Source organism: Sturnus vulgaris, chromosome 4, assembly GCF_052056855.1.
Source record: "Sturnus vulgaris isolate bStuVul1 chromosome 4, bStuVul1.hap1, whole genome shotgun sequence".
In the NCBI taxonomy this organism is placed as follows: Eukaryota; Metazoa; Chordata; class Aves; order Passeriformes; family Sturnidae; genus Sturnus; species Sturnus vulgaris.
The window spans coordinates 17957008-17980965 of NC_142246.1; the positions used below are offsets into that span (position 1 = coordinate 17957008).

The window sequence follows — 23958 nt, forward strand, 5'->3', positions numbered from 1 at the left end:
GTGTATGTAGAGATTAGAAAAAGGGCTGCAAATTAATTAAGAAGCTTTTCTACTTCACTGTACAATCTCAGAAAGATCTTCATAGAAGGCATATACTGCTAATGTATTCATTATTTGTTTTACACTGCAGTTTGATATATGCCCATGCCATTGCCATCTTTCACAGCCCTGCTTTTAAGTGGGCGAGAGCTGCTATAGCCATGAAATCTCCCTGTAACTGTTATACAAAGGAAATGATACCTCTGCTCATGGGTATATGCTCCAGCTTTATTTCACTACTTTATTATAGCCATTACTGAATACAGAATAAGAAATTTATACTCTTACTTGAAAGAAATTTATATTCTTACTGAATCTCCTGTTTCAAATACTTTGGAAAGAACCATGTCTTCTCCATTTACTTGGAAAGATATTGCCATTTGAATTACTTAAAATTTCCTTACATTTATGTGACATTATAGAATGGTTCTGTCTGTAAAAAATTATTATTAATTAAAATGGAAGACATTTATGGGGGAAAGGAAGCAAAAAAAATGGTACAAAAGCTTACCAAAGCAATATAACACAAATACTCAGTTCAAGAGTTTATACATTGTGGTAGGACACATTTCTCAAAATATTTTAGATTTTCTCACTTCAGGTGGGTTCACTAAGATCTGTGAACTTAAATGACACAAATTAAATTTTATATTTGCTTACAATTAAAGCCATCATCTTATATTTTTTAATAAAAATGGTTCTAGAAGTAAAAAGTATTTTTTACTACTTAGGCCTATGAACTCTTGTTTAGAGCTTTGTTGAAAATTTCAGCTTTGATTGCAAATGGGAAACATTTCAAAGACAGAAAAAAACATTAATCAAGGAAGCAGTTCAATCTGTTAGAAGTGACTGAAATTACTTTCAGCAGACAATTTATTATGAGACCAAAAAAGGCAGAAATGTCTTCCTCTCAAGAGAAGGCAACTGCTGTTTTCTTTACTCAGAATCAGGATACTACTCATCAAAATGCTTATTTTAGCTGCTGTCACACATCTCCCTAAACTCTTGTAGTGATAGTGCTAATGTTCACATTTTGTCACTGGTCATCTAAATCAGTAATTTATACTAATTCAGACAATATCAAAAACCAGAGAGAAAGGTAGCACTAAGGGCTGGTGGTTTTCACTGGCTGCTCCAATATACAGAATACTGAGGCAGTAAGCTGCAGAGATGTGGCTCCAAAATTGTGCAAGTCATACAGACTGGAAAAACTGAGGCACAGCATGCTCTCATTAAAAAAACAACAACAAAAAAAAACCAACCAAAAAAAACCCCAAAAAACAAAACAAACAAACAAACAAAAAAAAACCCAAAAAAAAACCCCAAACCCAAAAACAAAAACAAAAACAAAAAACAAAAAAAAAAAAAAAAAAAAAAAACAAAAAACACCAAAAACAAACAAACAAAAAAAACCCCAACAACCAAAAAAAAGGGACTGGGGAGGGAGGGGAAACAGAGAGAGAGAGAAAGAAAAGACAAGCTATTTACATCTCCTTACAGCCACAAGGGCTCAGTGGCCAAGTTACCTGAAGTGTCTCCTAGGATGTGTTTGTACAGCAAACAACAATGGTGACTGCAGTCTGGGGAGCTGTAACTGCACAAGCTTGAATCAATCTAACATGTAACTCCAGCAGGAACAGTGTGGAAGCAACAGTTCAACTTAAGCTGAAGAGACAATGTACCTCATTAAGGGACAGCACCCTCACGATGATTAGCACATTATTAACCCACATACTAGCATCACCTCTTGCAGGAGTTCATTTGAATATGCTGGACAGAGACTCTCAAAAGCACCACTACTCTCATTACGTGATTTACAGAGGACTTTGAAAGATACGTGTCTCATATCCCACTCAAAAAAGTGATAAACATTTCCTGACATTTAGAACTCATTAATTGTGGTTTCCTTAACACCACCACATTATAGACAGACAAAGAAAATGTCTTTGAACATTATGCTTACTTTGAACAGTAAATTACATAGAATCTATGTACAATGTAGTAACCACATTTAAGAATAACTACACATTTTGCAACCTGCAGCACTGTCACTCCTGTGATATGGAACCTTTGTTTGAGGAAGAGACTCTGAGACTATTGTTTACTTAATGAATTCAAATCAGCAACTGCACAGATCCACAGAAGCAACAGTGCCAATGGCAAGAGACACTACAAAAAAGGAAGTATATAAATTTCAACAACAGACTAAAAATGCCAAAGTACTTTTAGGTCCTACTGGCTCTTAAAACCGATGCATTAGTCAGTCCTACATGACATTCCTTCTTTTCAGTGAGTTTATGACCTGATTACCCTATCAAAATGAGAAGAACAAAAATAAAAAAACAAAGCCAAAACCCCCAATGACTGTACCTCTTCACAACCCCTGAACTTCAATATTAAAGCTCCTTTGGGCTGCTGAACTATGCAAATGTTTTTAAGAGCTGAGTACTGACAGGATATGAGGTACTCTAGGTTCCTCTTTGCCACTGGAGGCTGTCCGGTTCTAGGTAGTTCATGACAGATGAGAACACTTGAAAAACATTACTATTCCAACTCTGACATTTCCTCATGCAGTTTGAACACTGTATTTAGTAAGTACTATCCCAACATTTGCATAAATCTTTGAAAAGATATTACAAGTGACACATTCGCTGATGAAAAACAAAGTATTTTGAGAGCAGACAAATGTGTTGCTTGGATGGTCTATACCTAGGAGGGAATTCAGTCACCAACCCAGACAATACTGATAAACAAAACATGTGAATAAACATACTGTGATTTAGTAAACATTGGTCCAAATAACCATACACAGATTAAGAGACAAACTCTAGGTCTTCGTGAACATAAAGCTGTACTTTGGCACATATTAAGTGCCTTTCATATATTGCAAAAAACTTGTGTCCGGTCCTTTGTTCTTGGAGAAAGTATAACCTACTTTCTTAAAGCTGAATTCCACCCAAATTTTTATTATTGTTTTCAGTAACAAGAATATAAGATCAAGAACAAATTTCTGCACTGCAGTCTTAACCCAATACAAAGCTGACATACTTCTGACAAAACCTTATCTTCCTGTGTTACTAAATCTGTATCTTCTAGTCTTCAAGTTGTTCTGTGGCTGTGTTAGCATCACTTATATCATTTATACTTTTTTCTTGCTTTGCTTCTTTTCTAAAAGTCTTCAAACACTTGTCAAGTCTTTTTAGGAATACATCAACATCTTGCTTTTTAATTCCAATTGCTGAGGCAGCATTGAGGTAAGCACAAGGATAATCATTTGCATGTGACATAAAGCCTTTAAAAGTGTAGTTATTCACAGTTTGTACAGACCCACAGGGAACAACTCTGAAACAAACAAACAAAATCATGAATTAGTTAAAAGATGCCTTGACATTTTACGTGGTACCCTAGGTTGAACACAATTACACAAATTCCTACTGAAGTAGGGAGTTACTCTTCCTTCCACTGATGCTCAGAACCAGCATAACTTAACAACTGTTGAAATGCCAGGTCAAACAGTATATACTACAAAATAATTATTTACATAACAAAAGGGAAAACCTGAAACCTTCACATCAGGCAAAGAATTGGAGAGTTTTAACTTCAAAAATTTAAACTCTTGAACAATTTCAGCCAAAGATGGTTAAAATTACTGGACTAGCCAAGGTTAGGACAGGCAAATTAAAAAGAGCATATATAACCACAGTACATATAGATTTACTGTCATTCATCTGTGCAGGAAGTGGAATAATCCAAGCTAATGAAGCATTCCTTCTGATGTGGAAACATTCAGCTCTGCTACAGAAAAACAACATTAAGTCTATGGCAGAAGTTAGCATGGCAGCAGTAATATTCAGATTAAGGAATGCTGCCAAAACAAAGAACAAATTTTAAACCATTCTCTTTTTCTAAAAGGTTTAAACCAAAATAATTAAAAATTATTTGGCTTGCATTTCATTGTAACAGTATTTCTAAGAAAAATTTCAGCTCAAACTGGCTCAAGCTATAGATTTTTAATTTTAAAATTTTTTTAAAACACAGTTCCAGAAAGCAGAATTTTTTTCCATTTGACAGAAAGCTATGTAGGATATTAAAAGCTTACTCCCTTGACATCCACCATAGCCATATTTGTGCTGCAATAAACAAAACAAAGATCTTCCACTGCAAGTTACATCTAAACTGTAAGATCAGACAACATCTGGAAACTAAATGAAATCAAGGGATACTAGGGAATAATGGCACTAAATTAAATGAGCATAGATTACCTACTTAGGCTACCAAAGCAGACATAGAAAGCTTCACTGCTAACTCAGGCAGGGAGACCTTACTTCTCCATAACAGTGATGAAGAAGGATGATTACTCTCTAACTTGTTATTGTTAAACTCCTTCTGTAATCATGACACAATGGGGAGAAAACACCTCACAGGATTTCGTACAATATATGCTAATACAATCCCCCTCCTCCCCCATTTTTTTTTAGTTCATCTTTTTAGTTTAGTTCATCTTTACCTTGCTCCAGAAACTTGTCTTGTGAAAAGCATAGATCCAAGCTGGGTAACAGCAGCATCATGAGTTTCATCTAGATTCTTCAGTGACATGGCTAAAGTAATATAAAGTCAGGTTAAAACTGCTACAAAGCTGCATTTTTTACAAAGAACCATCACAAATGACAAGTTGCTTTCCAACAGCAAGAATCTAGGCAATTATTTGTGTTCACATACAAAGAAAAAAAAAAAGGAACACTACATATAATAATTTTTAATTTTTCCACAAGCTGTCATAGATTTCTTCCTTGGTTAGACTGTATGCAGATTCTGCATAGGTGGGCAGTATTATTTTGCTGTTCAGCAGAATTTTTGTTTAGAACAAATACCTTGGGTAGGAATTCCATAATTTCCTTTACAACACTAAGATGATGAGTAATTATACCCTAGTTTACTTTTAAATCTACTTTTTATAAAGTATTACTACATGCTAACATCTTCGGCCTGTCTCAAAATCATTTCTGTCAAATGAATATGTTGGACAGGAGCAAAATAATGGGTCCACGTTACTACACTACTTTTATAGTAGATTACCTTATTGGTAACTTTATTGAATTATTATTCAATTTAGTAGAGTGCAGTGATGTTTAATAAATAGGAATGGTATGTGGAAGTGCACTATGAATCCACAGTATATTAGATTTTTTTTAAAGTTAAAACCTCAACAATTACCTAAGGAAATGGGATTATGTGGTGTGTCTAACAGTCTCTCATTGTGGTTATCTGCCAGCTTCTTCAGCTCACTTGAAAGATACGAAAACATCTCCTGAAAAAAAATGCAATATTTTTGTTATTAGCTATCAAACAGAGAAAATAGCACCTATTTCACAAAACTGTTGTCTCCATTACATCCTACAGATGCTCAGCTGATTCTCCTTTCATGTGTACCAACTAAGTGGATCAGACAATTCTCTGAAATAATTCTATAAAGGAACAGCTCCATATCCTGAACACTGTTATTATCTCTTAAGCTGATACCGAAGTCTCTATCTAGTCTAATATATGTGCTTGGGATGTCATTCGTTCTCTCTGTGGCCCTAAACCTAGGGAGGCAAAAAAATTGAAGAGATTCCCATTGCCCAGCAGCTCTTACCCCGCCCTACTTTTCAAGAGCCTTCCATGCCCTAGCCCCATAAGCCACTGAGAATGATCTGTTACCATCACAGATGGTCACATTTTGGCAAATTGCTCCTTACTTTGTCTTCTCTCCTTTAATACATTCCAGAATAAAAGCAGTATATTTTATTACAATGTATCACACATTTCCCCGGTGCAGACTTCTTTTTCTGCATGAGAATAAAATACCAGTCTCTTAGAGAAGCTATAGGTGCACATTTGACTGTATTTTGTTTCACACAATATACACTGTCCTGAATGCTCAGCTCTGTTGAGCAGTCTGTCCTTTTCCTAGGACCCCTCTCCTGTCGAAACTGACTGTAAGAATGAAAATATCTGAATTTCTGCTATCACTTAACTGGATTGCACCTTTACTGTGAAAGTGTCATAAGATTGAGATTCATAAATACTGTGGTTCAGATAAAAGTCACACTGCACATAAAAGGCTGTTTCTCTTACTTCATCTGTATTTTATATCCTTCCTCTTCCCTAGTAGTAATCTATGATAATTGCTCATGCTCTTCCTTAGTTTAACATATTCCTCTTCAGATATCACCTCAAAACACTTATGGACAGAGTGAGAATAAATATCATTCTACTTATTGTAAGCTTTAGTTTTTCTTCTTTTTAATGCTAAGTCTCTCATAAAAACTAGCAAAACCATACAGACACTGGGTAGCCTTCTTAAAAAATATTAAACACCAGGTTTCTCCTCTTTCAGGCCATAAAAATTGTCCTGCTTATCTGCTTCAGTGCGACTGCCTGTTTAAGCATACTCATCAATTTCTGGACCTGACAAGTGATTTTTCATTCTTTAAATAGAATTACCTCTTCTGTTTGTAGACCAGTATCCTGCTTTGACCTGTGGATTCTGACAGATATAAATTACAGCTTGTGATCAAAATTATGCCTTTGTACAGAACCTCCCCAAGGTCTTATGAAACCAAATGAGCTTTGTGGTACCTAAGTTAGAAGAATGTTACAGCTGCTTTTCTTGAACCACTGCAGGAAACCTCACCTCCCTTCATGAGCGACTAAATGAACACAGCTCCCCACCTGTACTTCCTAATACCACAGAACAAATTCAGATGGAGAGAAAAAAGAACCCTGTTACTGTCTAAATGAATTAGGCTATTGATACGACTATCCACAAAAACATAAAGCTTCTGAATTACTTGAAAAAAAGCCAAAAAAATTGGGAGGTAGCTATGGTTAATTATCAGAACTTGAAATCTGTGAAAAATCATTCTTATTTCTCATAAATCATGATTTTATGGTTTCAGTTCAGAGTTTATTTATGGTTCACTTACAGAAGCTGAAAAATATTTATGTTTCAAATGTTCAGACACTTCTGCCTTTCCTCTGGCCCCTCAATTTATATAAGCGTATTATTAATTTGTTACTTTCCATAATAAGCATCACTAATGTACTAGCTCTTTTATTAGTATTTATTTTGGAATACAAATCATAAATTAATTTTTGCTCCCTCTGCTGGCTATTTACTTCTAAAACGGAACCAAAATATTGTAGAAATACACATAAATTGTGCCTACTCTGGAGATATTATTGGTGAAATACTGAGAAAAATATACTGCAACAAGACCAATTTCCTAGTAATTTTTGTGTTGTATCTAGGAAATTCTTTGATAAATCTCTTATAGTATTACTGAGAGGACTGCTGAAAGGAATACTGGAAGTATTGCTGATGGTATAAAAAGTTACTCACTTCAGAAATATATTAAATGAGATTAGGTTACTAGATGAGCCTTTACATATACAGGAATTATTTAAAACAAAGGAGAATGGAAAGATAGCAAAAAAATCCAAATATGTATCTTCATTAGTTTGACTAAAGCTACAGGAACACAAATTCAAAGTTTCTTGTTTTTATGAATAACTGTATTTTGCATCTTTCCACTGTAAGCCCTCTAGACATATTATAGTTTCAGAAGTTTGTTGCAAAATAGATTAACTGCCTTTCAAAAAAAGGGATTAAAGCAATATTTTTGTGAGGTCAAATCTATAACCAACCTCCAATATAAAATATTTCTCTTATATGGAAAATTTATAAGCACCTTAAGCAATTATATATAATTGAGCTCTTACATAATAGATTTTGTGTAGCAAGCACTCAAGTTTTCTCCAATGAAGCCAACTATTATGCTAAAGGGACACTGAACAACACAAGTACTAAATGTCAGTTAAGTTTCATTATTTAAATCACTCTTTTATCTTAGAAATTTATCACAAAACTTCATTAGGCTAGACAAATGAATGCTAAACTATGTGGAAATGTCTTTCACTTCTGGTGTTTCGAGCATCTAAGCCAACAAAACACCTTAAAAAACAAAGAACAAGTCAACAAACAATGTCTACATCAAATAGGCCAAATAACTCAATTGTTTGAATGAAACAGTCTACTTTCACATACATATACAAAAGTATTTTAAAAAAATGTAACAATCATACTATATTTACACTATAAAACTATTTTTAATAGAACCTATACTAGTATGGGTGACTCTTCATTTCTTGCTCCATTATGATAGGCACTGTTTTTGCAAATGAGAATGAGAGAAACAAGTAAGGAAAAAGCCAGTAACTTCAGAGCAAAAGATGGAGTTCTGAATAAGCCACCAGTCCCATACCAACTGACAAAGAGGCAAGTGGTGGAGGCCAGGAAAGTTTTTGTGCAGGGCTCAAATTATCCCAGCTGGCTCTAACCACTCAGCTTGCTTACATTCTGAGCCTGTAACACTCGGCCTTCCCCACTGTGTCACTCTCATCTGAAAAGACGAGCTGTCCCCAGGGAGTGGCCACAGAGCTGCATATGGTACAGAACAGGACACTGCACAAGAGTCATTTTACAGCCTCTCCACCCTAGATACAGACTGCCAGCTCTCCGATGCTTGCCCGAGACTGATCTGGTCCCATCTTACTTTGCAGCAGCAGCTGTTTTATAATACAACCATCACAGCTTCTCCTGCTTCGTGCCTCAGGACCAGCTGCTCCTGAGCTGTGATCTGACCACACCACTCGGGGCACCACGCCACCCAGCACAGGAGCTGCAGGGCTGAGCATGGGGGGCCCAGAGGGAGGCTCAGCTCCTTGAAATGCAGCCAAACACATGACAAACTACTTATGTGTGTGACACCTGCATATACACCCCCCTAGGCAGATTCTCTTGCATTGCAGGAATCTAGTTATAAATTTATACCAGAAAGTTTTAAAAATACGAAACTAATTGCAGAACCTTTAAATTGTTATAGCATCTGTATCTAACATAAGTGTAATCTAAGAGAAAGTGCCAAGTAAACATTGTTAATCTGATTTGGTAACACTAACCTTCACTTTTTAAAAGGGTCTTTCTTAACAGCAATCTTTTCTTAACAGCAATCAACGCATTCTCTCTTCAGCACTTGTGAGACCTTGAGTTCAGGCTCTGTGACCCACATTTTTCCAACATAGGCTCAAAGTATGGAGGCCTCTCTGAAATTTCCACTCATGCTTGGCACTTGTTTAACCATACAACACCATTAAAACAGTGCATTTAAACTAATTTGCCTCCAGCTACTCTGAAGTTTCATTATGGCTACACATACTTTGCATGAGGAAAATCTTGAAATATTCTCATATTTGACATGCTACAGTGTAACAAGCTGACTAGAAAAAAAAAGGAGTAACAAATGTCTATCTTGCTTTGAGAATAGCTGATTTTTTTACATATTTAATATTCCTCATTAAATGGCTCTCCTTCCATCATAAGTAGAGCAGCAATACAAATTCACACTGAACTGTACAAATAATTTATTCCAATCAGAACTAGTACATCAATGATAACTCATGAAACATAAAGCCAGTATTATACCGAATTGTAAAACCCAATCAATTTCCTCCCACTCTGTATGATTTTAAATATTTTAGATACATACTCCATAGGGACATAAAAATAACTCCACTTTTACTCTCAGAAAGTAAGCACACAGATGGATACCAATATAAAAAGCTCTATCACATCCCACAGTAACACACAAATGCATTTAAGAAAATAAGAATTATCTTGATTGTTAAGTCCAATGAGGAAATCCATAAATGCTGTAAACAAAATAAAACCATTACCTCTTCAATAATAATTATAATAACCAGTATAATAATTAGTTAAGTGGATTAGAAGGACCGTATTGGATAACAGCAGGTATTAAACCTGGCCTGTAGGGTTCTGAATGTAAACCCTGAATGTAGGGCTCTTGCTCTCCATGAAATTTGAGAAGACAACTGAGCCTGATGTTTATGGCATTACACAGTGCAACAACTATATTTACTTCACATGGCCTGCTTTAGAAACCCACATACATATGTGATAATAGCAACTTTTTTGACCTAGAAATGTAAAATACAGGACATAACATAACCTGTATTGAGGCATCAAAAGTCGCTATAAAAACATAACCTTTACATAAAGTTCTTTAAAAGCAAAAATATTAACGAATTTGACTATGGACCAGCTGTTACTTGCATTGTAAAATAACCTAGAATCGCCTACTGAGATCAGAAAACCAGTGTTCTAACCATCACATAAACATATAAAAAGGAATTCTGGAAAGTCACTACTTTGTCATGTCACCACATATAATCTCATACACTTGGACAGTTGCACACTCTACAATTCCCAGCTTGTCAAAAAAAAAATAAAAATCCCACTCCACGTACATGCTCCTCTCCCTCGTATAATCTCTTCCCTTCCTGTATTAAACAGCTAATCAGTGTAAGAGAAAAACTGGGCAGATTATTTTATACCTTGCTTGTGTGAGACTGATCTTTTCTCAGTAATATTCTGGTCTTTCTGGCCTAAGTTCAAATAACCTGAAGTAATACCCACACGAATAAGGATCAGGTAAAAAGAGAAAGAAAAGAAAAACATCTGAAGTTTTTTATAGCTGACTTTTTTTTGTGTGAGTAGGTGCAGCTGCACCAATATAGAAAGGAGTACTCAATGTCAAACTATAAATAGTTCCTGCTGGAAGCTTAATAGCTCTGCTTTCTCAGAGCACAGGCAATAAACTATCACTATTGCATTTTTACAATTCAGGAACAAACAGATTTAAGCAAAAATGTTTCTATTTCTATAGCAAATCCAATAAAAGAAACATATTTATGCCATATATAAGGCTGTGTTTATAGAGTATACTCACATTAGAAATAAAAAGACCTGAAGTTGTAAAAAAATAATACTGTATTCACTTTAGTATTCTACTTCTAAGAAAATTGGATGACTCAAAGTATACAGCTATTCATTAAGACGTTTATGAAATAATTATTATTTATAACTCGGACAAGTATTTCTCATGCTCTTTATACATCTGCTACTGGTAGAAACGTAACAACAAAATCAGCTTTGTAGAAAACAATAAATTCACTTGAGATTCTTTTGGACATAAGAGTAAAGGGGAAAAAGTACAATCTGCTTTTAATGAAGACACAAAACATAAATGGCAATACATACAACAGTCCAGAATAAAACGTTGCAGTAGAGCCAAAAGTGGTAACTGCTTTCAGTGTTTCACAAGCTGTTTTCATTTCAGTTGCACAGATCACTTCTTAGTCATTGTAAGGGTGCTAAGTTGGTTTAGTTTTCTATAATCTAGCTACTCCTGTGGGATCTCAGTTCCAATACAGAATTTATGGATGCCTCTATAAGCAGCTAGAAATAAGTCGCTGCATCCAGAACTTCTGCGCTGCTACAGAGACAGCAGCAAGCTGTCAGCAAGAAACAACTGGAACATAGTTTTCAAATAAAATAATGAAACAGATAATATATAGCTTAAAATTATTAATTTAATAGTACTTAATTCACAACATTTCCTTATATAAAGCCTTTATAAAAAGAATCATCTTTATATATTACTATATAAAGAGAGAAAAATCAGGCATGTATTAATTCCAGAATTAAGGAGAACTCAAGATACACAGATTTTAACCTGACATCCACTGGATTTTTGTGCCAAGTGCAATTATACCCAACTTAAAACCCATAGTATATGAAAAGCTGACAAGAAACTCAGCTATGTGTCTAGATAAGTAACTAAAATGACAATGCTTTTCTCTTTTTGTGGCAATGCACAGTATTTATAACCCAAACAAAGTTGTGATTCTCCAGAGAATGTTGCACACAAACATTAATTAAGCACTATCATAGCACAAAAGCACAATAGGGACAAAAAGGAGGAGCACAGACCCTGCGTTACTCTGAGTCTCCAATCTCCTGTCCTGGAAACAGTGTGACCATGATAAAACAATATAGTACTTCTCCATTTAAGTTTTTGTGGACAAAATTCTACTATATTAGTCACATTTAGGAACAACAAATATGAATACTGTACAAGCTGTAACAATACTGTACAGGCCCTCCATTTAGCCTCCCAGTCTGAACAAACAACAACATGGAAATCATGCTTACACCATTTAGACAAGAAGTAATTATATCATATTGACTTTCCAGATTCAGAGCTCTGAGCTCAGAATAAGTTCAATGGCTTTCTAGACAGAAACTGGATTTACTACACAAAGTTTTGCAACAAGACTTTGTTAACAGCTAACTTCAAGAAAATACTGCTTGCCAAGAAGCTTACCTTTCTCTCTTTCAGTAACTTTTTGTAGCCACTGGTTCCCAGAGACAGAAGTGTAATGAGGACATCTAAAGAAGGAGACGCAGATGCTCTTCCTGAAAAAAACAAAACCCCAATAAACAGATTAAAGTTGCAAAAATACATTTTATGTGAAAGAAAGCTGATAATCAAGTTTTCTACAGTTATTCTATATGGCTGAAATCAGCCCATGAACTAGTTACCTGGATACATTTTGCTGATCTCCTGAATGAAGGACTCGTTGAAGCCAGCAATGATAGCACCACCTACTGGAACCATAAAATTTTTGTCCAGGCTCTGAACAAAAGCATCTATTCTGCCAACTCGAGCACCCTTTATCAAAGAGGACAAAAAATAAAATCCACAGCATACATTAGAAAAAAGGGAAACGTGATAGCATCATAATTATATAAAAGTGCAGCTAAAATAAATATAATTCCTGGAACTCTGATACTGCATTTGTGATCAAAACACAAAATCACGGTATTACCTCTTCTAGCACTGCTTACTATGAGTACCATTGTCTGCCTAACACAGTACCTTACATTCCCATTTTGCTGTAATTTAAAATATTGATTTTAGTTCCTGCAAGTCTACGTGTAGCTCCTTTTCAGCAACAACCAAAAAGAAACTCTTCAAAATTTAATGGAAATTATACAGTTAAAACTGTTCAATCCCCAACACTTTTTACAACTCTCACAATAAAACACTACAAGTTAATGCTTCATTAGCAAAGCTTTTTTCAATACATATATAGAACTGCATTAAAAAACCAGGCTTATTACAGCACTCCTTTGAAGGCTGCTTTCAAATCCAAGACTCAAGTAACTTCTTATAGCAGTTATCCCCCACATCCTTATACCTAACCACTCCTGTTTCCAAAGGGAAAAATGTGGATTCTGCAGTACACCTTCAATTTGAGTAGCACATAACTGTGAACTGTACAATTAAAAAGAATGCAGTATAAGAGAACCTGAAAAGTAGGTTAAATTCCATACATATCAAAATATATGCCAATACATATATTTTTAAGACTACATACTAAGTATAAGAAGTAGAAACAACGTTAATACCTATGGCAAGCAGACGGAAAAAAAGCAGAGCCAACTAAACCTCATTTATTAGTTCTATGTTTCGATAGCTCAATGTGCAGGAGATAGGAAGAACACTCCAAGTTTGTTAGTTTTTTGTTGGGAACATGAATGCCAGCAGCTACCATTTGATTCAATTGACAGGAGACCACCAGAGGAAAAGCACAACATGAAATGGTCTCAAAAGCTTTTTCCTGTGGTACTCTTGCAAGTTGTATTCACACTGTGCTCAGCATGTTCCTAAGTATTCATTAATAACTACTTTCTCATAAACAGAAAATTTTCTAGCACAAATAATAAATTTTGTAAAAAAGTAAAACAAATCAGAGCTCAAATGTATATATTTGCATAAACAAGGAACAAACAACTTATTGAGTCTAGAAAAAACACAGAAACAAACATGGTAAAATTATATCTGCAGCATTATAGTCTGAAATGCTTTTCACTGGAACATTTCACACAGCAAAACCCAGCACTTCCACAGCCTCATTCATGTTAGCTTCTCACTAAACTTGAGCAAGTTAAATACAGTAAACATGTACTAAGTACATTACAAATAAAGCATATAACATTTTCTGCTTCATAAATTCCCTCAGTCTTTCAAGATTTAAAAATGCCAAGATGATGTTCTTTCACAATTATACATTAAGCTGGTCTGTGTTCTGTTCGTAACGTCTTAGCAATCAGAAAAAAAGATGACCAGTGTATTTTAAATTACTAATAGTTCAGGATCCTCTGGATCTTATTAAAATATAACCTCCTATCCTTTTGAATAGGTAACAGAAAAGAGAATATTGAAGAACAATGCATATACAATACAATGAGGAAAAATGCAAGAATTGTTTCATGACTGATCTCAGATGTTAAACAACATCCTCTTCAAACTAAACAGCAACATAAATTAATTTTTTTGAACATATCATTGAACTTAAAGCAGTTTCCTCAGCCATTCTCTGTGCCAACAATATTTTAACAGTGACAATTCTATCAAGTGTTCCTGTAGAATCCTGTACCTTCAATTAAAAATCTGTAAATCATTCTGTTGAAGGCTTAATTTCTATGCAAGTATAATCCATTATGTCACTTCTAGTCAACAACTTTAGGAAATATTTTTAAAAAGCTTAATAAGGATACTTTTCCATTATAAAGACACATGAACATACACAAAAGCTAAATAAATTTAGGGTTGCACATAGTAGGAATAACTATTATGCTTAAATTATATTCCTGTCTGTTGTGCTTTCCCAGAAAATTGTTCAAATATCAGACATTCATGGGATTACTCTCAAAGCTATGAAGCATCTGATAAAATTTGCTAGGTTGTCCACAATCACAGATTTACCTATACTTGCTAAAAAACATTACTGGAAATACACAGCTCCTACCTGCTGGATGAGATGCATACATTTTGAAGACTGAACTCCATATGCATTGTTGACAATATGTGGAATGTCATAATTAGCACAAATCACAGCCAGCTCCTCCAGCCTGTGAGCATAAGATTGTAATTTAGAGAAGCATTGATTACTGCAGCTCATCTTACAAGTCAGACCATTAAAAGACAAAGGTTTACAACAAAGTCAGAAAGAGAAAAGTAACTTTTTTGATTAGTACTTCAAGGCAGTATTTGTTACCTTAAGCTATAAAAGCTAAGATGAAAATTCTATTGGCTTTTACATATATTGCAAATTTTTGATCTAGTCTGAGATTTTTTTTCTTGCTTCACTTAAAGTTTTCTCTGGACATCAGCTATCTGCTTTAGATACAAGCTTTTTTGTTGTTGTTGCTTTACATTTAGCAAGTCACTTTTATTTCTTTTCTCTAATATTCAATGTGAAAACAGTCTGTGGTAGTTTCAAGAGTGTCTTGGGAATCAAAAGCATCCTATAACAAGAGGTTTTTACATGCTTCTATTTATTTGAAAGGACTAGTATTTAATTCCTTTGGCTGGAATCTCACTTGCATATTTCAGATAAACTGATAAAGAGAAAAAAAATTCTTTAAAGGAATGAAGGGCCCTAAAATGTCTGAATATGGACATCAACTAATTGAAAATTTGTTCAGCTGTTTACTTTCCACTTGGCTTTAGAACCCCTGAAATCACAGTGAGCTCAATCTGGATTGATTAATCAGTCAAATTAAGATTTATGTGAGCACACTGATAATTTTAAGATCCTTCAGCATTTTAAACATACATATATGCAGTACCCTTTTCTGAAGCACCCCAATCATGCTTTATTAAAAAAAAAATTACTCGTTACCTTCCCCAAACTTTTGAGTCTATTTTAGAAATAGAATGTATTTGAAAAAATTAGGCAATATAAAATAATTTAAAGTGACGATAAAGGTAATATTACCTTAAAAAAAAAAAAAAACAGGAAACTACTTCCAATGCATTTTTACTTTATCTCCTTCTGTACAGCCTCTCACTATAATTTACTGACATACATATAAAATGTGACAGAGTATGAAAACATTTTCCAAGAGGTGACATTTCTTTGCATTCTACTTCTACTACATTGTCTAGTGCTGATCTGCAATGCAAAATTCTGCTGAATTCTGCTGCAAGTGTCATATTAAATTTTCCAAGCATAAATCCTTAGGAAATCATCATCACCATATTATCCTTAAAAACACCATCAAAAGTACTTTAAGATTAGGAAACACCAGTAATATAATGTACATATTGATCTTCTGCAGTCAAAATATTTGTTAGGAGCTTCATTTCCAATTTTTCACATTTATCAACACAGAATCACAACATATTGTGAGTTGGAAGGAACCCACAAGGATCATCAAGGCCAACTCCTGACTCTGCACAGCACAAGAATCACACCCTGTGCCTGAGAGCATTGTCCAAACACTGCTTGAGCTCTCTCAGGCTTGGTGCTGTGACCACTGCCCTGGGGAGCCTGTGCCAGTGCCCAATCACCCTCTGAGTGAGGAACCTTTGCCTAATATCCAACTTAAACCTCCCTTAGCTCAGCTTCAGCCCATTCCCTTGGGTCCTGTCTTGTCACCACAAAGCGATGGATCAGTGCCCCTCCTCTTCCCCTCATGATAAGTTGTAACTGCAGTGATGTTTTCCCTCAGTCTCCTCCAGAGTGAACAGACCAAGGGACCTCAGCTGCTCCTCATGTGGCTTCCCCACACTAACAGAATACTTGAGGAAACATGACAATATGCAGGGCAAAGCTTTTGCCTTCTGATGTGCTGGTTCTTAATCAGATACACTCCTCATCTTCTAGAGAGACTCAAAGGGAACACAGTTCCCTTCTTATGGGCTTCCTTTCAAGCACAGGCAGATAATTTCACCAAACTAGAAACACAGAGGGTGTACTGCTATCTATGTTCACCTTTCTCACCTTCTGAAAATTAAAGGAGCAACAACCCATCTTCTACAAGTATTGAAAACAGAAAAGTCTTTTTTTCCTAAAAATATTCTATTTAACAATTAGAATTCTGCAATACAGAATGAGAATGCTACAGTTTGAAGAGAATGAGTTAGTATTCAAGGGAAGCAAACAATGCACAGCACCTGTATGTACCTGCACCTGCTTCCAAGGCCTAGTATGCAGCAGTGAAAGTGCTACTAATCATATCATAAAAAAAAGCATTAACATAAGTTGGCTACTGAAGTTCTTACTAGTGACAAATAGAGAAATATTTCCCAGTTTATTCTTCCTTTCTCTCCTGTTTGTTGAAGTTTATGAAAAGAAAGCTTTGCTCTTTTTTTTCTACTACTGAAAGTAAAAAGATACAGAATTCTGCTAAATCCATCCACCAACTGAAAAGGACACTTTCCCTTTCCACTTTCCCTTGGTTCTCTTAAATACAGTAGTTTTAGAAACACCTCAAGTCACAAGCAGGTAGAATACAGAGAAAGAGGGTTTATACACCTAGAGAATTACTCCCACTGAGTTAAAGAGTACTTCAAAGGAAAGCCATAGGTACAGCAGCCATAAAACTACTTAAAATTTTAAAATACGACCACTACAATTAAATAAAACCTTAAAAATGCAGATATTTGAAGACAGACATTTAAAATTGCACCCTCTAGAAATGCTGTCAGGGTTTTCCTTCCTATAGGAAGATGAAGGTTATGGCCTTCAATAGCTGACAGTTTCTTTTAAACAGAAAGTACGTTCAAATCTTCCTATATCTGTGGTATATCATAACATAGTGCCACTACCTAATAATTCATCTCTTAGTTGTAGAGGACAAAACAATTGCAGCATGTCAAAAAGAGGAAGCAGATAAGGAGAAGATTCATTTACCCAGGCTATAAAACAGACCATTCAGTTTTGATAGCTGTGATTTAAGTTAGCCAATAAATCTGCAAGTCAGCTTCAAGCAACGTTCATAGTATTCTGACAGAATTATATGGTTTTAACTCCCATCTTTCCCTTTAGCAACTAGGGTAACCTATGATGAATACTGGGGGGGGGGTTTAAGGCAGGAGAGGAGAGTGAAATATATTTTCACTTGCCACGTTTCAGAGTCAGTAACATTTCTTTCCTATGCTTGTGAAGGAGAAGAGTAGAAAAGACAACAGTAACATTAAAACATGGCATTAGCTATGGAGCTACATTTCCTGGATTATGTTTCCATGAGAGTCTACTTTTACTACTTCCACGAAATTTTAGGAAAACCACTAGCAAAATTACATTAATTTCACTGCAAGAGAGCAACATTAACCTCACTTGTATAATAGAAGAAAAACCTTCTGTGTAACTCTCACTTTTTAAAATATACTTTTCTGGAAGGGGATTAAAGAACCTTTACTAACTTTTGGCAGAAGCAATTCTAGGAAGACAGATGGTCAAAACATGGAGGTGTTAGTTGGTTGGGTTTTGTTGTTGTTATTGTGGGGTGGGGAGGATGTTTATTTGTTTTAACAGTAACAAATAAGACACTTCTTACAAAGGCTGTTTACCTATCAGGTACCCTTGGAGCAAAGCAAGATGTTGTAGAATGCACACAAAGAATATTTTCAGCACCAAGAGCCTTGATTTTGGCCTCCACTGCTTCGAGGTCTGTCCGTAGCTCATCACCTTCTAATACATTTTCTATCACCACAGGTTCAAAACCTGACCAAAAAAAGTGAGAACTGAATGTAACTCAACAAGTCTCTGGCTAATTGTGGGGTTGAGTTGCTGTATACATTTGAAAAACACTTCATGCTACTATTGTTTTAATAGATTCTAACAGAAAAGACTCTGCAAATCAAACAGATTGTCACCTTCTGATCACAATTCCTAGGACACAAGTTTTTGCATGAATTTGAGAGAGAGATTTGAATCATGAGCTTTGGTTTTACCTAATTCTAAGGACAGCAAATTAGGCATCTTACTCTGAGGGAGAACTGTAGCTTCCTTAGTATTGTGTTCTCATTTGACCCCTTTATACACCTCTGTACTACTGCACACACCTGCATTTTGCAAGGCATTAGGAAGACAGCATGCATGTTTTAATTACATGTTAGAAATCAGGAGTGCACAAATATAGCAGAACTACCATGCATTAGGCCTTTTTTGGCATCTTACTACAAGGATATGAATTGATCACTCTGAGAGATGGAAGTTTTGTATCTGTTGGAAGAACACACACTGTGTCATCAATCAGTTACCTTACCTGCAGTTATCATTGATTTAAAGCAAGATTTCTGGTCTATACGTGGCCAGATAATGTACTTTGCCTTTGGTCTCTTGTGCCTCAATGTTAAAAAACAAAGAGTTAGACTCATGCCTGTTGCCATAGGAACCACAAAGCAACTGGCCACTGTCCGGACACCTGCACATAAAAAGCAAATCAGAAATTAATATGAAGAATCCATGATGTAACTTCACAAACAAGTGAGATTTTTCAAATTTACACCTACCAGCCAGTTTTATAACGTCCAGAACTACTGAATTAGTAAGCTTGTTCAAAAGGCTCGAACCTGCAGCTTTAGGCTGTACTGCAGAAATATCACCTGACCTTCCAATTCCATGGATCAATCTAAACAAAAGAAGTTGAAAACACACATCAAGTTTTTTCACATTGCAAAGCCATAATTGTTGCTGACTGAAGAGAATTTAATTTGATAAACAATTGTGGAAAACTTTGCACCCAATGCAACATCAATATCTGCCACAATCAATTCAATTTTAACAAACTACACGTATTTGTATGAAATTTTGGGGGGTTTTTTAAAAATAGATTAACAATGTTCCTGCATGCAAGTAAAAACTTTGAGAAGACCCATAGCAGCAATACCTTTAGCATCTGGCAGGTTTCCTTTTAAGTGCACCTCAGCACTTCTTGATGTTTGTTGAAATAGCATTATAAATGCTGACATGTTCAGACACACAACCAAGGAAAAAAAAAATGAGTTGTCTATAGTGTAGTGTAGCACAGACACAGTGATATTATAGATACTCCCTTGACAAATGCCTCCTCTCCATAAGGCAAGGAAATATACACAAAACCATACATATCTATATATACACATATATGTGTATCACTTTGCCCATCTTATACATCTTCATCTATCACTTTGCTATGCAATGTTATCTATCATGGAATACGATGTCTCTCTGCATTCTGTTTATAAATTTTGGTTATAAACTGCATTTATAAATATTGAACATTGTTTAGTTCAGGAGTGGAGGATCCTGAAGTAATTTATAAAATACAAGCTTACAGAACTAACTTTACCCATGACCGAAATGCAGCAGCTGCTCAAGTAAGCTAGTAACAGTATACACCTACTTATGGCTTTAATTCTGTTTTTGTCTTGGCAACAAAATAAAACGCAGTCCAATGAGCATATGACATTCAGAACTTCTTGGACCGTGGTTTTACAGCTTGAATTTATTTTCCTGTTTCAAGTTCTACGTTGAAATCAACAGACACTTGATAATTAGTTGAAACTTACATATAATCCTCACTCCACCTAGAATATTTTCTTCCCTCATTCCTGCTGTGTTCTGAATAGCTGTCTCATATCAGTACTTTTTATTTTGTGCACCTATGTACTGCTTCCTAAGAAGTAATGCTGCCTAAGACTGACCCTTTATTAAACTAAAAGGAGAGACAGCTTGAAAACCATCTCCTGCAACCTGCATCACTCCCAAAGTCACCTGTAAAACTTATTGCAGAAAGAAGTGGAGGGAAGGACACCTTGCTATTGCTGACACTCACAGGAGAAGTGAGATGCCAGGTGACAGGGCTGCATTGGAACAACAGCAGTGAATACCAGTTCAGGCTCCCTCTGGCCAGAAGCCAGGCACACTTTCTCCAGCACTGTCCAAAAGCAGAACTTCCTCAGATATCCTCCCCTCCTCTACCATGCATATCCTAATCTAGAGAGCTGTACACAAAACTAAAAAAGCCAAACTGATGCATTACTGGACTTCACCATGAATTTTTCATGGTATTTCAGGGCTTATGAAAGCCATCAAGCCTAAGTAACTCAACCACCATATGGTAAAGCTTACTAAATTTCTGGCCTCTAATATGTTTTTGTGTTTATATTTCAAGGAAAAACATCCTGGAACTTTCACCTTGTTTCACTCCTGTTGGATAAAACATCACAGCAAGGTGCTCAGCATAAAACTCAACTCACACATATGAAAAAGTACATTCATAATAAAATTAATGCAGAGCTCTAAAATTATAGCATCCAACATACCCATTAAGTAAGTGTCAGAAGGGATACAAGCTAATAAAAGCTCTTTTAGTCTTTAGAGATCTCCTTACTTCATATAAATTCTATTACAGATGAACTGGGGTTTCATTTGCCTATCAGCTAATCACATTCTAAAGCTATTAACAAATACAGTAAAATACAAACAGCTATTCACTGTCAATGTTCAATATCGTGTAACTACAATGTACAGTAGTTTTAAATAATATACAGATGAAAACCTGAACCTTGTTTAAAAGGCAGGTAAGGCATAGATTATTTTAAAACATTAAGCTCTCTGCTTCCCTTGTAGAGGACAACTCAAAACTGCAGCTTCTACAAATTCAGCATACAGGACATAATCCTGACAAAACATTTTTGCCTCGTTCAAGACTTTCTAATGAGTTATTAATGAAAATTTAATATAGAAAGCTGTATCAATTGAATTATTGCATTGTATTATTTTTCTCAAACGCTATCAAGGCCTTAGCTAAACAAAACCACAATAAAACGTGCCATTGGGAAGCATTAATAAACCTGAATAATTCAAATAGTCAATAATTTGTACCTGTAATGCCTTCGGGCAACGAGTCCTGACACCACTCTTCCTTCCCTCTCACCAACACCACAGTTGCCCAGGAAGTTATTGCTATCCATTATAGCAAGTTCATGAAGAAACAATTCAATGGTGCTTTCATCCCATCCATCTTCAGGACATTTCCCCTTAATGATAATAAAATACAAAACTTGGAAATGAAAAATGAACAAAACTTTATGCAACTTATTTGATTATTGTTACCCTTCTTTCTCATGCTAAGCAACAGCTGATATTTTCATTACTCTCTTTTATATGATCTAATGTTATGAACATTATTCTACATGTATTCAGAGAAAAGTTAAATAACTATTTTTCCATGTATTAAATATGATTACATTAGCACATCCCAACATTAAAACAATCAGGATATTTTTTACCTTCAAGTGTTCTTTATGGTACACACAAAACCACTGCAGGGCATACATATTAATTACTCCCTAAAAGACTAGAGATTATTTGATGTATTCTCTAGACATGATGTATAACTACAAGAGCTCAACAGCGAAAACTGCACAAAAGGGAAGATATTCAGATATTACAGAACCAAAAACATGAGCAGAAGGGAAATACACTTTTAAAGTAATACATCTTCCAATCTACACATTCTCCTTTTTCATCATTATCTAATGGGGAAGGAAACCGTTTCCAAAATATGCCAAAACTGCAGCCAGAAACATGCACTTCCTTGTGCTCTTTATGGAATTAATACCTGCACCCACCCTTGTAAATTGCAGACAAGATTCTCAAAGGACAGGGACCCATAAAAGCATAACGATTTTTTATAGGTCCAGAGGCTTTTTCACAAGGCCCAGTAACAAAACAGTAAATCTAGTTTGAATATGGCCAATTCAGTAAATGTAGTTACTTTCTGAAGTGTGGTATCAGAGTTAAGTTGGAAACAGTAGATGACATGACTGAGGATGCTCAAGAACTGAAATATTTGCTAATCACTGTCAATGAACAATGATTTTTATGTGCTGGAGGCAACGAAATACATTGTTGTGGCACCTTACAAGTACCACTTTTTACCTCCTGCAATAATGTGCTAATATTTTACTGGTTTTAAACATTTATTTAACTGTTGGGTGGGCCTTTCTCTGCAAACGCGCAACCCAGAGCAGTAATTTTCTTTTCCTCCCAAACTCCTTTCTCTTGGGGCTCCGCCAGGTCCCTGCCATGACGGCAGCGGCTGTCCCGAGCCGCCGGCCGGACACGGCGGTGGCGCCGCGCCAGAGGGCAGAGTCCGTGAGCGCCGGCCGGCCTGCGCGCTCTCGGGGCTGCGCGGGGCCGCGGCCCGGCCCGGCCCGAGGGAGGTTTCCCCACCGAAGCCGGCTGCTCGGAGGGCCGGCGGGCGGCTGGGGGCCGTTCTACCCGCTCGGCCCCCGGTGCGCGGAGGGCAGGGGGAGCAGTTCTGCCCCAGAGAGGGCGGCGGTGCGCGGAGAGCGGGCTGCTCGGGGCTGTGCGCCGCTCGGCCCCCGGTGAGCAGGGGCGGGAGGCGGCGGCCCTGTTACCTGCTCCAGCAGCGCCCGCAGGCGCAGCTCGTGCGCGCGGCGGCCCTGCGCCCCCTGGCGCACATAGGCCGCCGTCACCAGCCGCTCGCTGCAGCCCTGGTTCTCCGCGTTCATGGCCGCAGCGCTCCCAGCGCCGCCGGCGCCGCTCCACCTCCGCTCCGCGCGGGCCTGAGCGAGCCGGGCACTTCCCGCCGGGAAGGGGCGGGCGGGGGCGGTGCGGCGCACGCCGTGCCGCGGAGCTCCGGGGCCCCGCCCCGCCGGCAGGTCCGCGCAGCGGGCCGAGCTCCGCGGAACCGCCCCCGCCCGGCCGCTGGGCGGGGCCGGGCCGGGCAGCCCCCGGGGCAGGTGCGGGGCCGCAGGGGAACGGGGCCGGGTTTGGGGTCTGTTGCCGGTGGTGTCCCGCTGTGAGAGGCCGCTCGCCAGAATCCAGACTGCTGGGCTGGGAAGGCCTGTTGGTGGGCTGGTTTTCACTGCCCCGCAGAGCTTAGTATTAGGCTGTTGAGAACAGCCGCTGTTCCAGCCGGGGCGAGGGCGTTCTTTGCTCCTCGGGACGTGTTTGTGGACACAGGTGCTTGTGGGACGATTCCCACAATAGCAAGGGAATAGCAGCAGCCTGCTAGGGCCGGAGACTTAGCCCAAAATTGCATCACAGGGGCAAAGATATGTTACCCACAGCGAGATTTTTTAAATTTTTTTTTTTAACACAACTTGGGAGAAAACAGTTACAGCAGCAGGAGGTCTGGGCCAG

General features: G+C 37.1%; 1 protein-coding gene across 1 annotated transcript; it reads right to left on the reverse strand.

Moving 5' to 3' along the window:
* Positions 1–1980: 1980 nt before the first annotated feature.
* SEPSECS (Sep (O-phosphoserine) tRNA:Sec (selenocysteine) tRNA synthase) lies at positions 1981–23447 on the reverse strand. Its single transcript, XM_014891503.2, has 11 exons — positions 23211–23447; positions 21670–21824; positions 19314–19432; positions 19067–19225; positions 18369–18522; positions 14818–14920; positions 12545–12674; positions 12327–12418; positions 5254–5347; positions 4547–4637; positions 1981–3381 (listed from the first exon to the last, which is right to left on the reverse strand). The coding sequence occupies exons 1-11, from the start codon at positions 23322–23324 to the stop codon at positions 3132–3134; spliced, it is 1461 nt and encodes a 486-aa protein (XP_014746989.1). The 5' UTR covers positions 23325–23447; the 3' UTR covers positions 1981–3131.
* Positions 23448–23958: the final 511 nt, after the last annotated feature.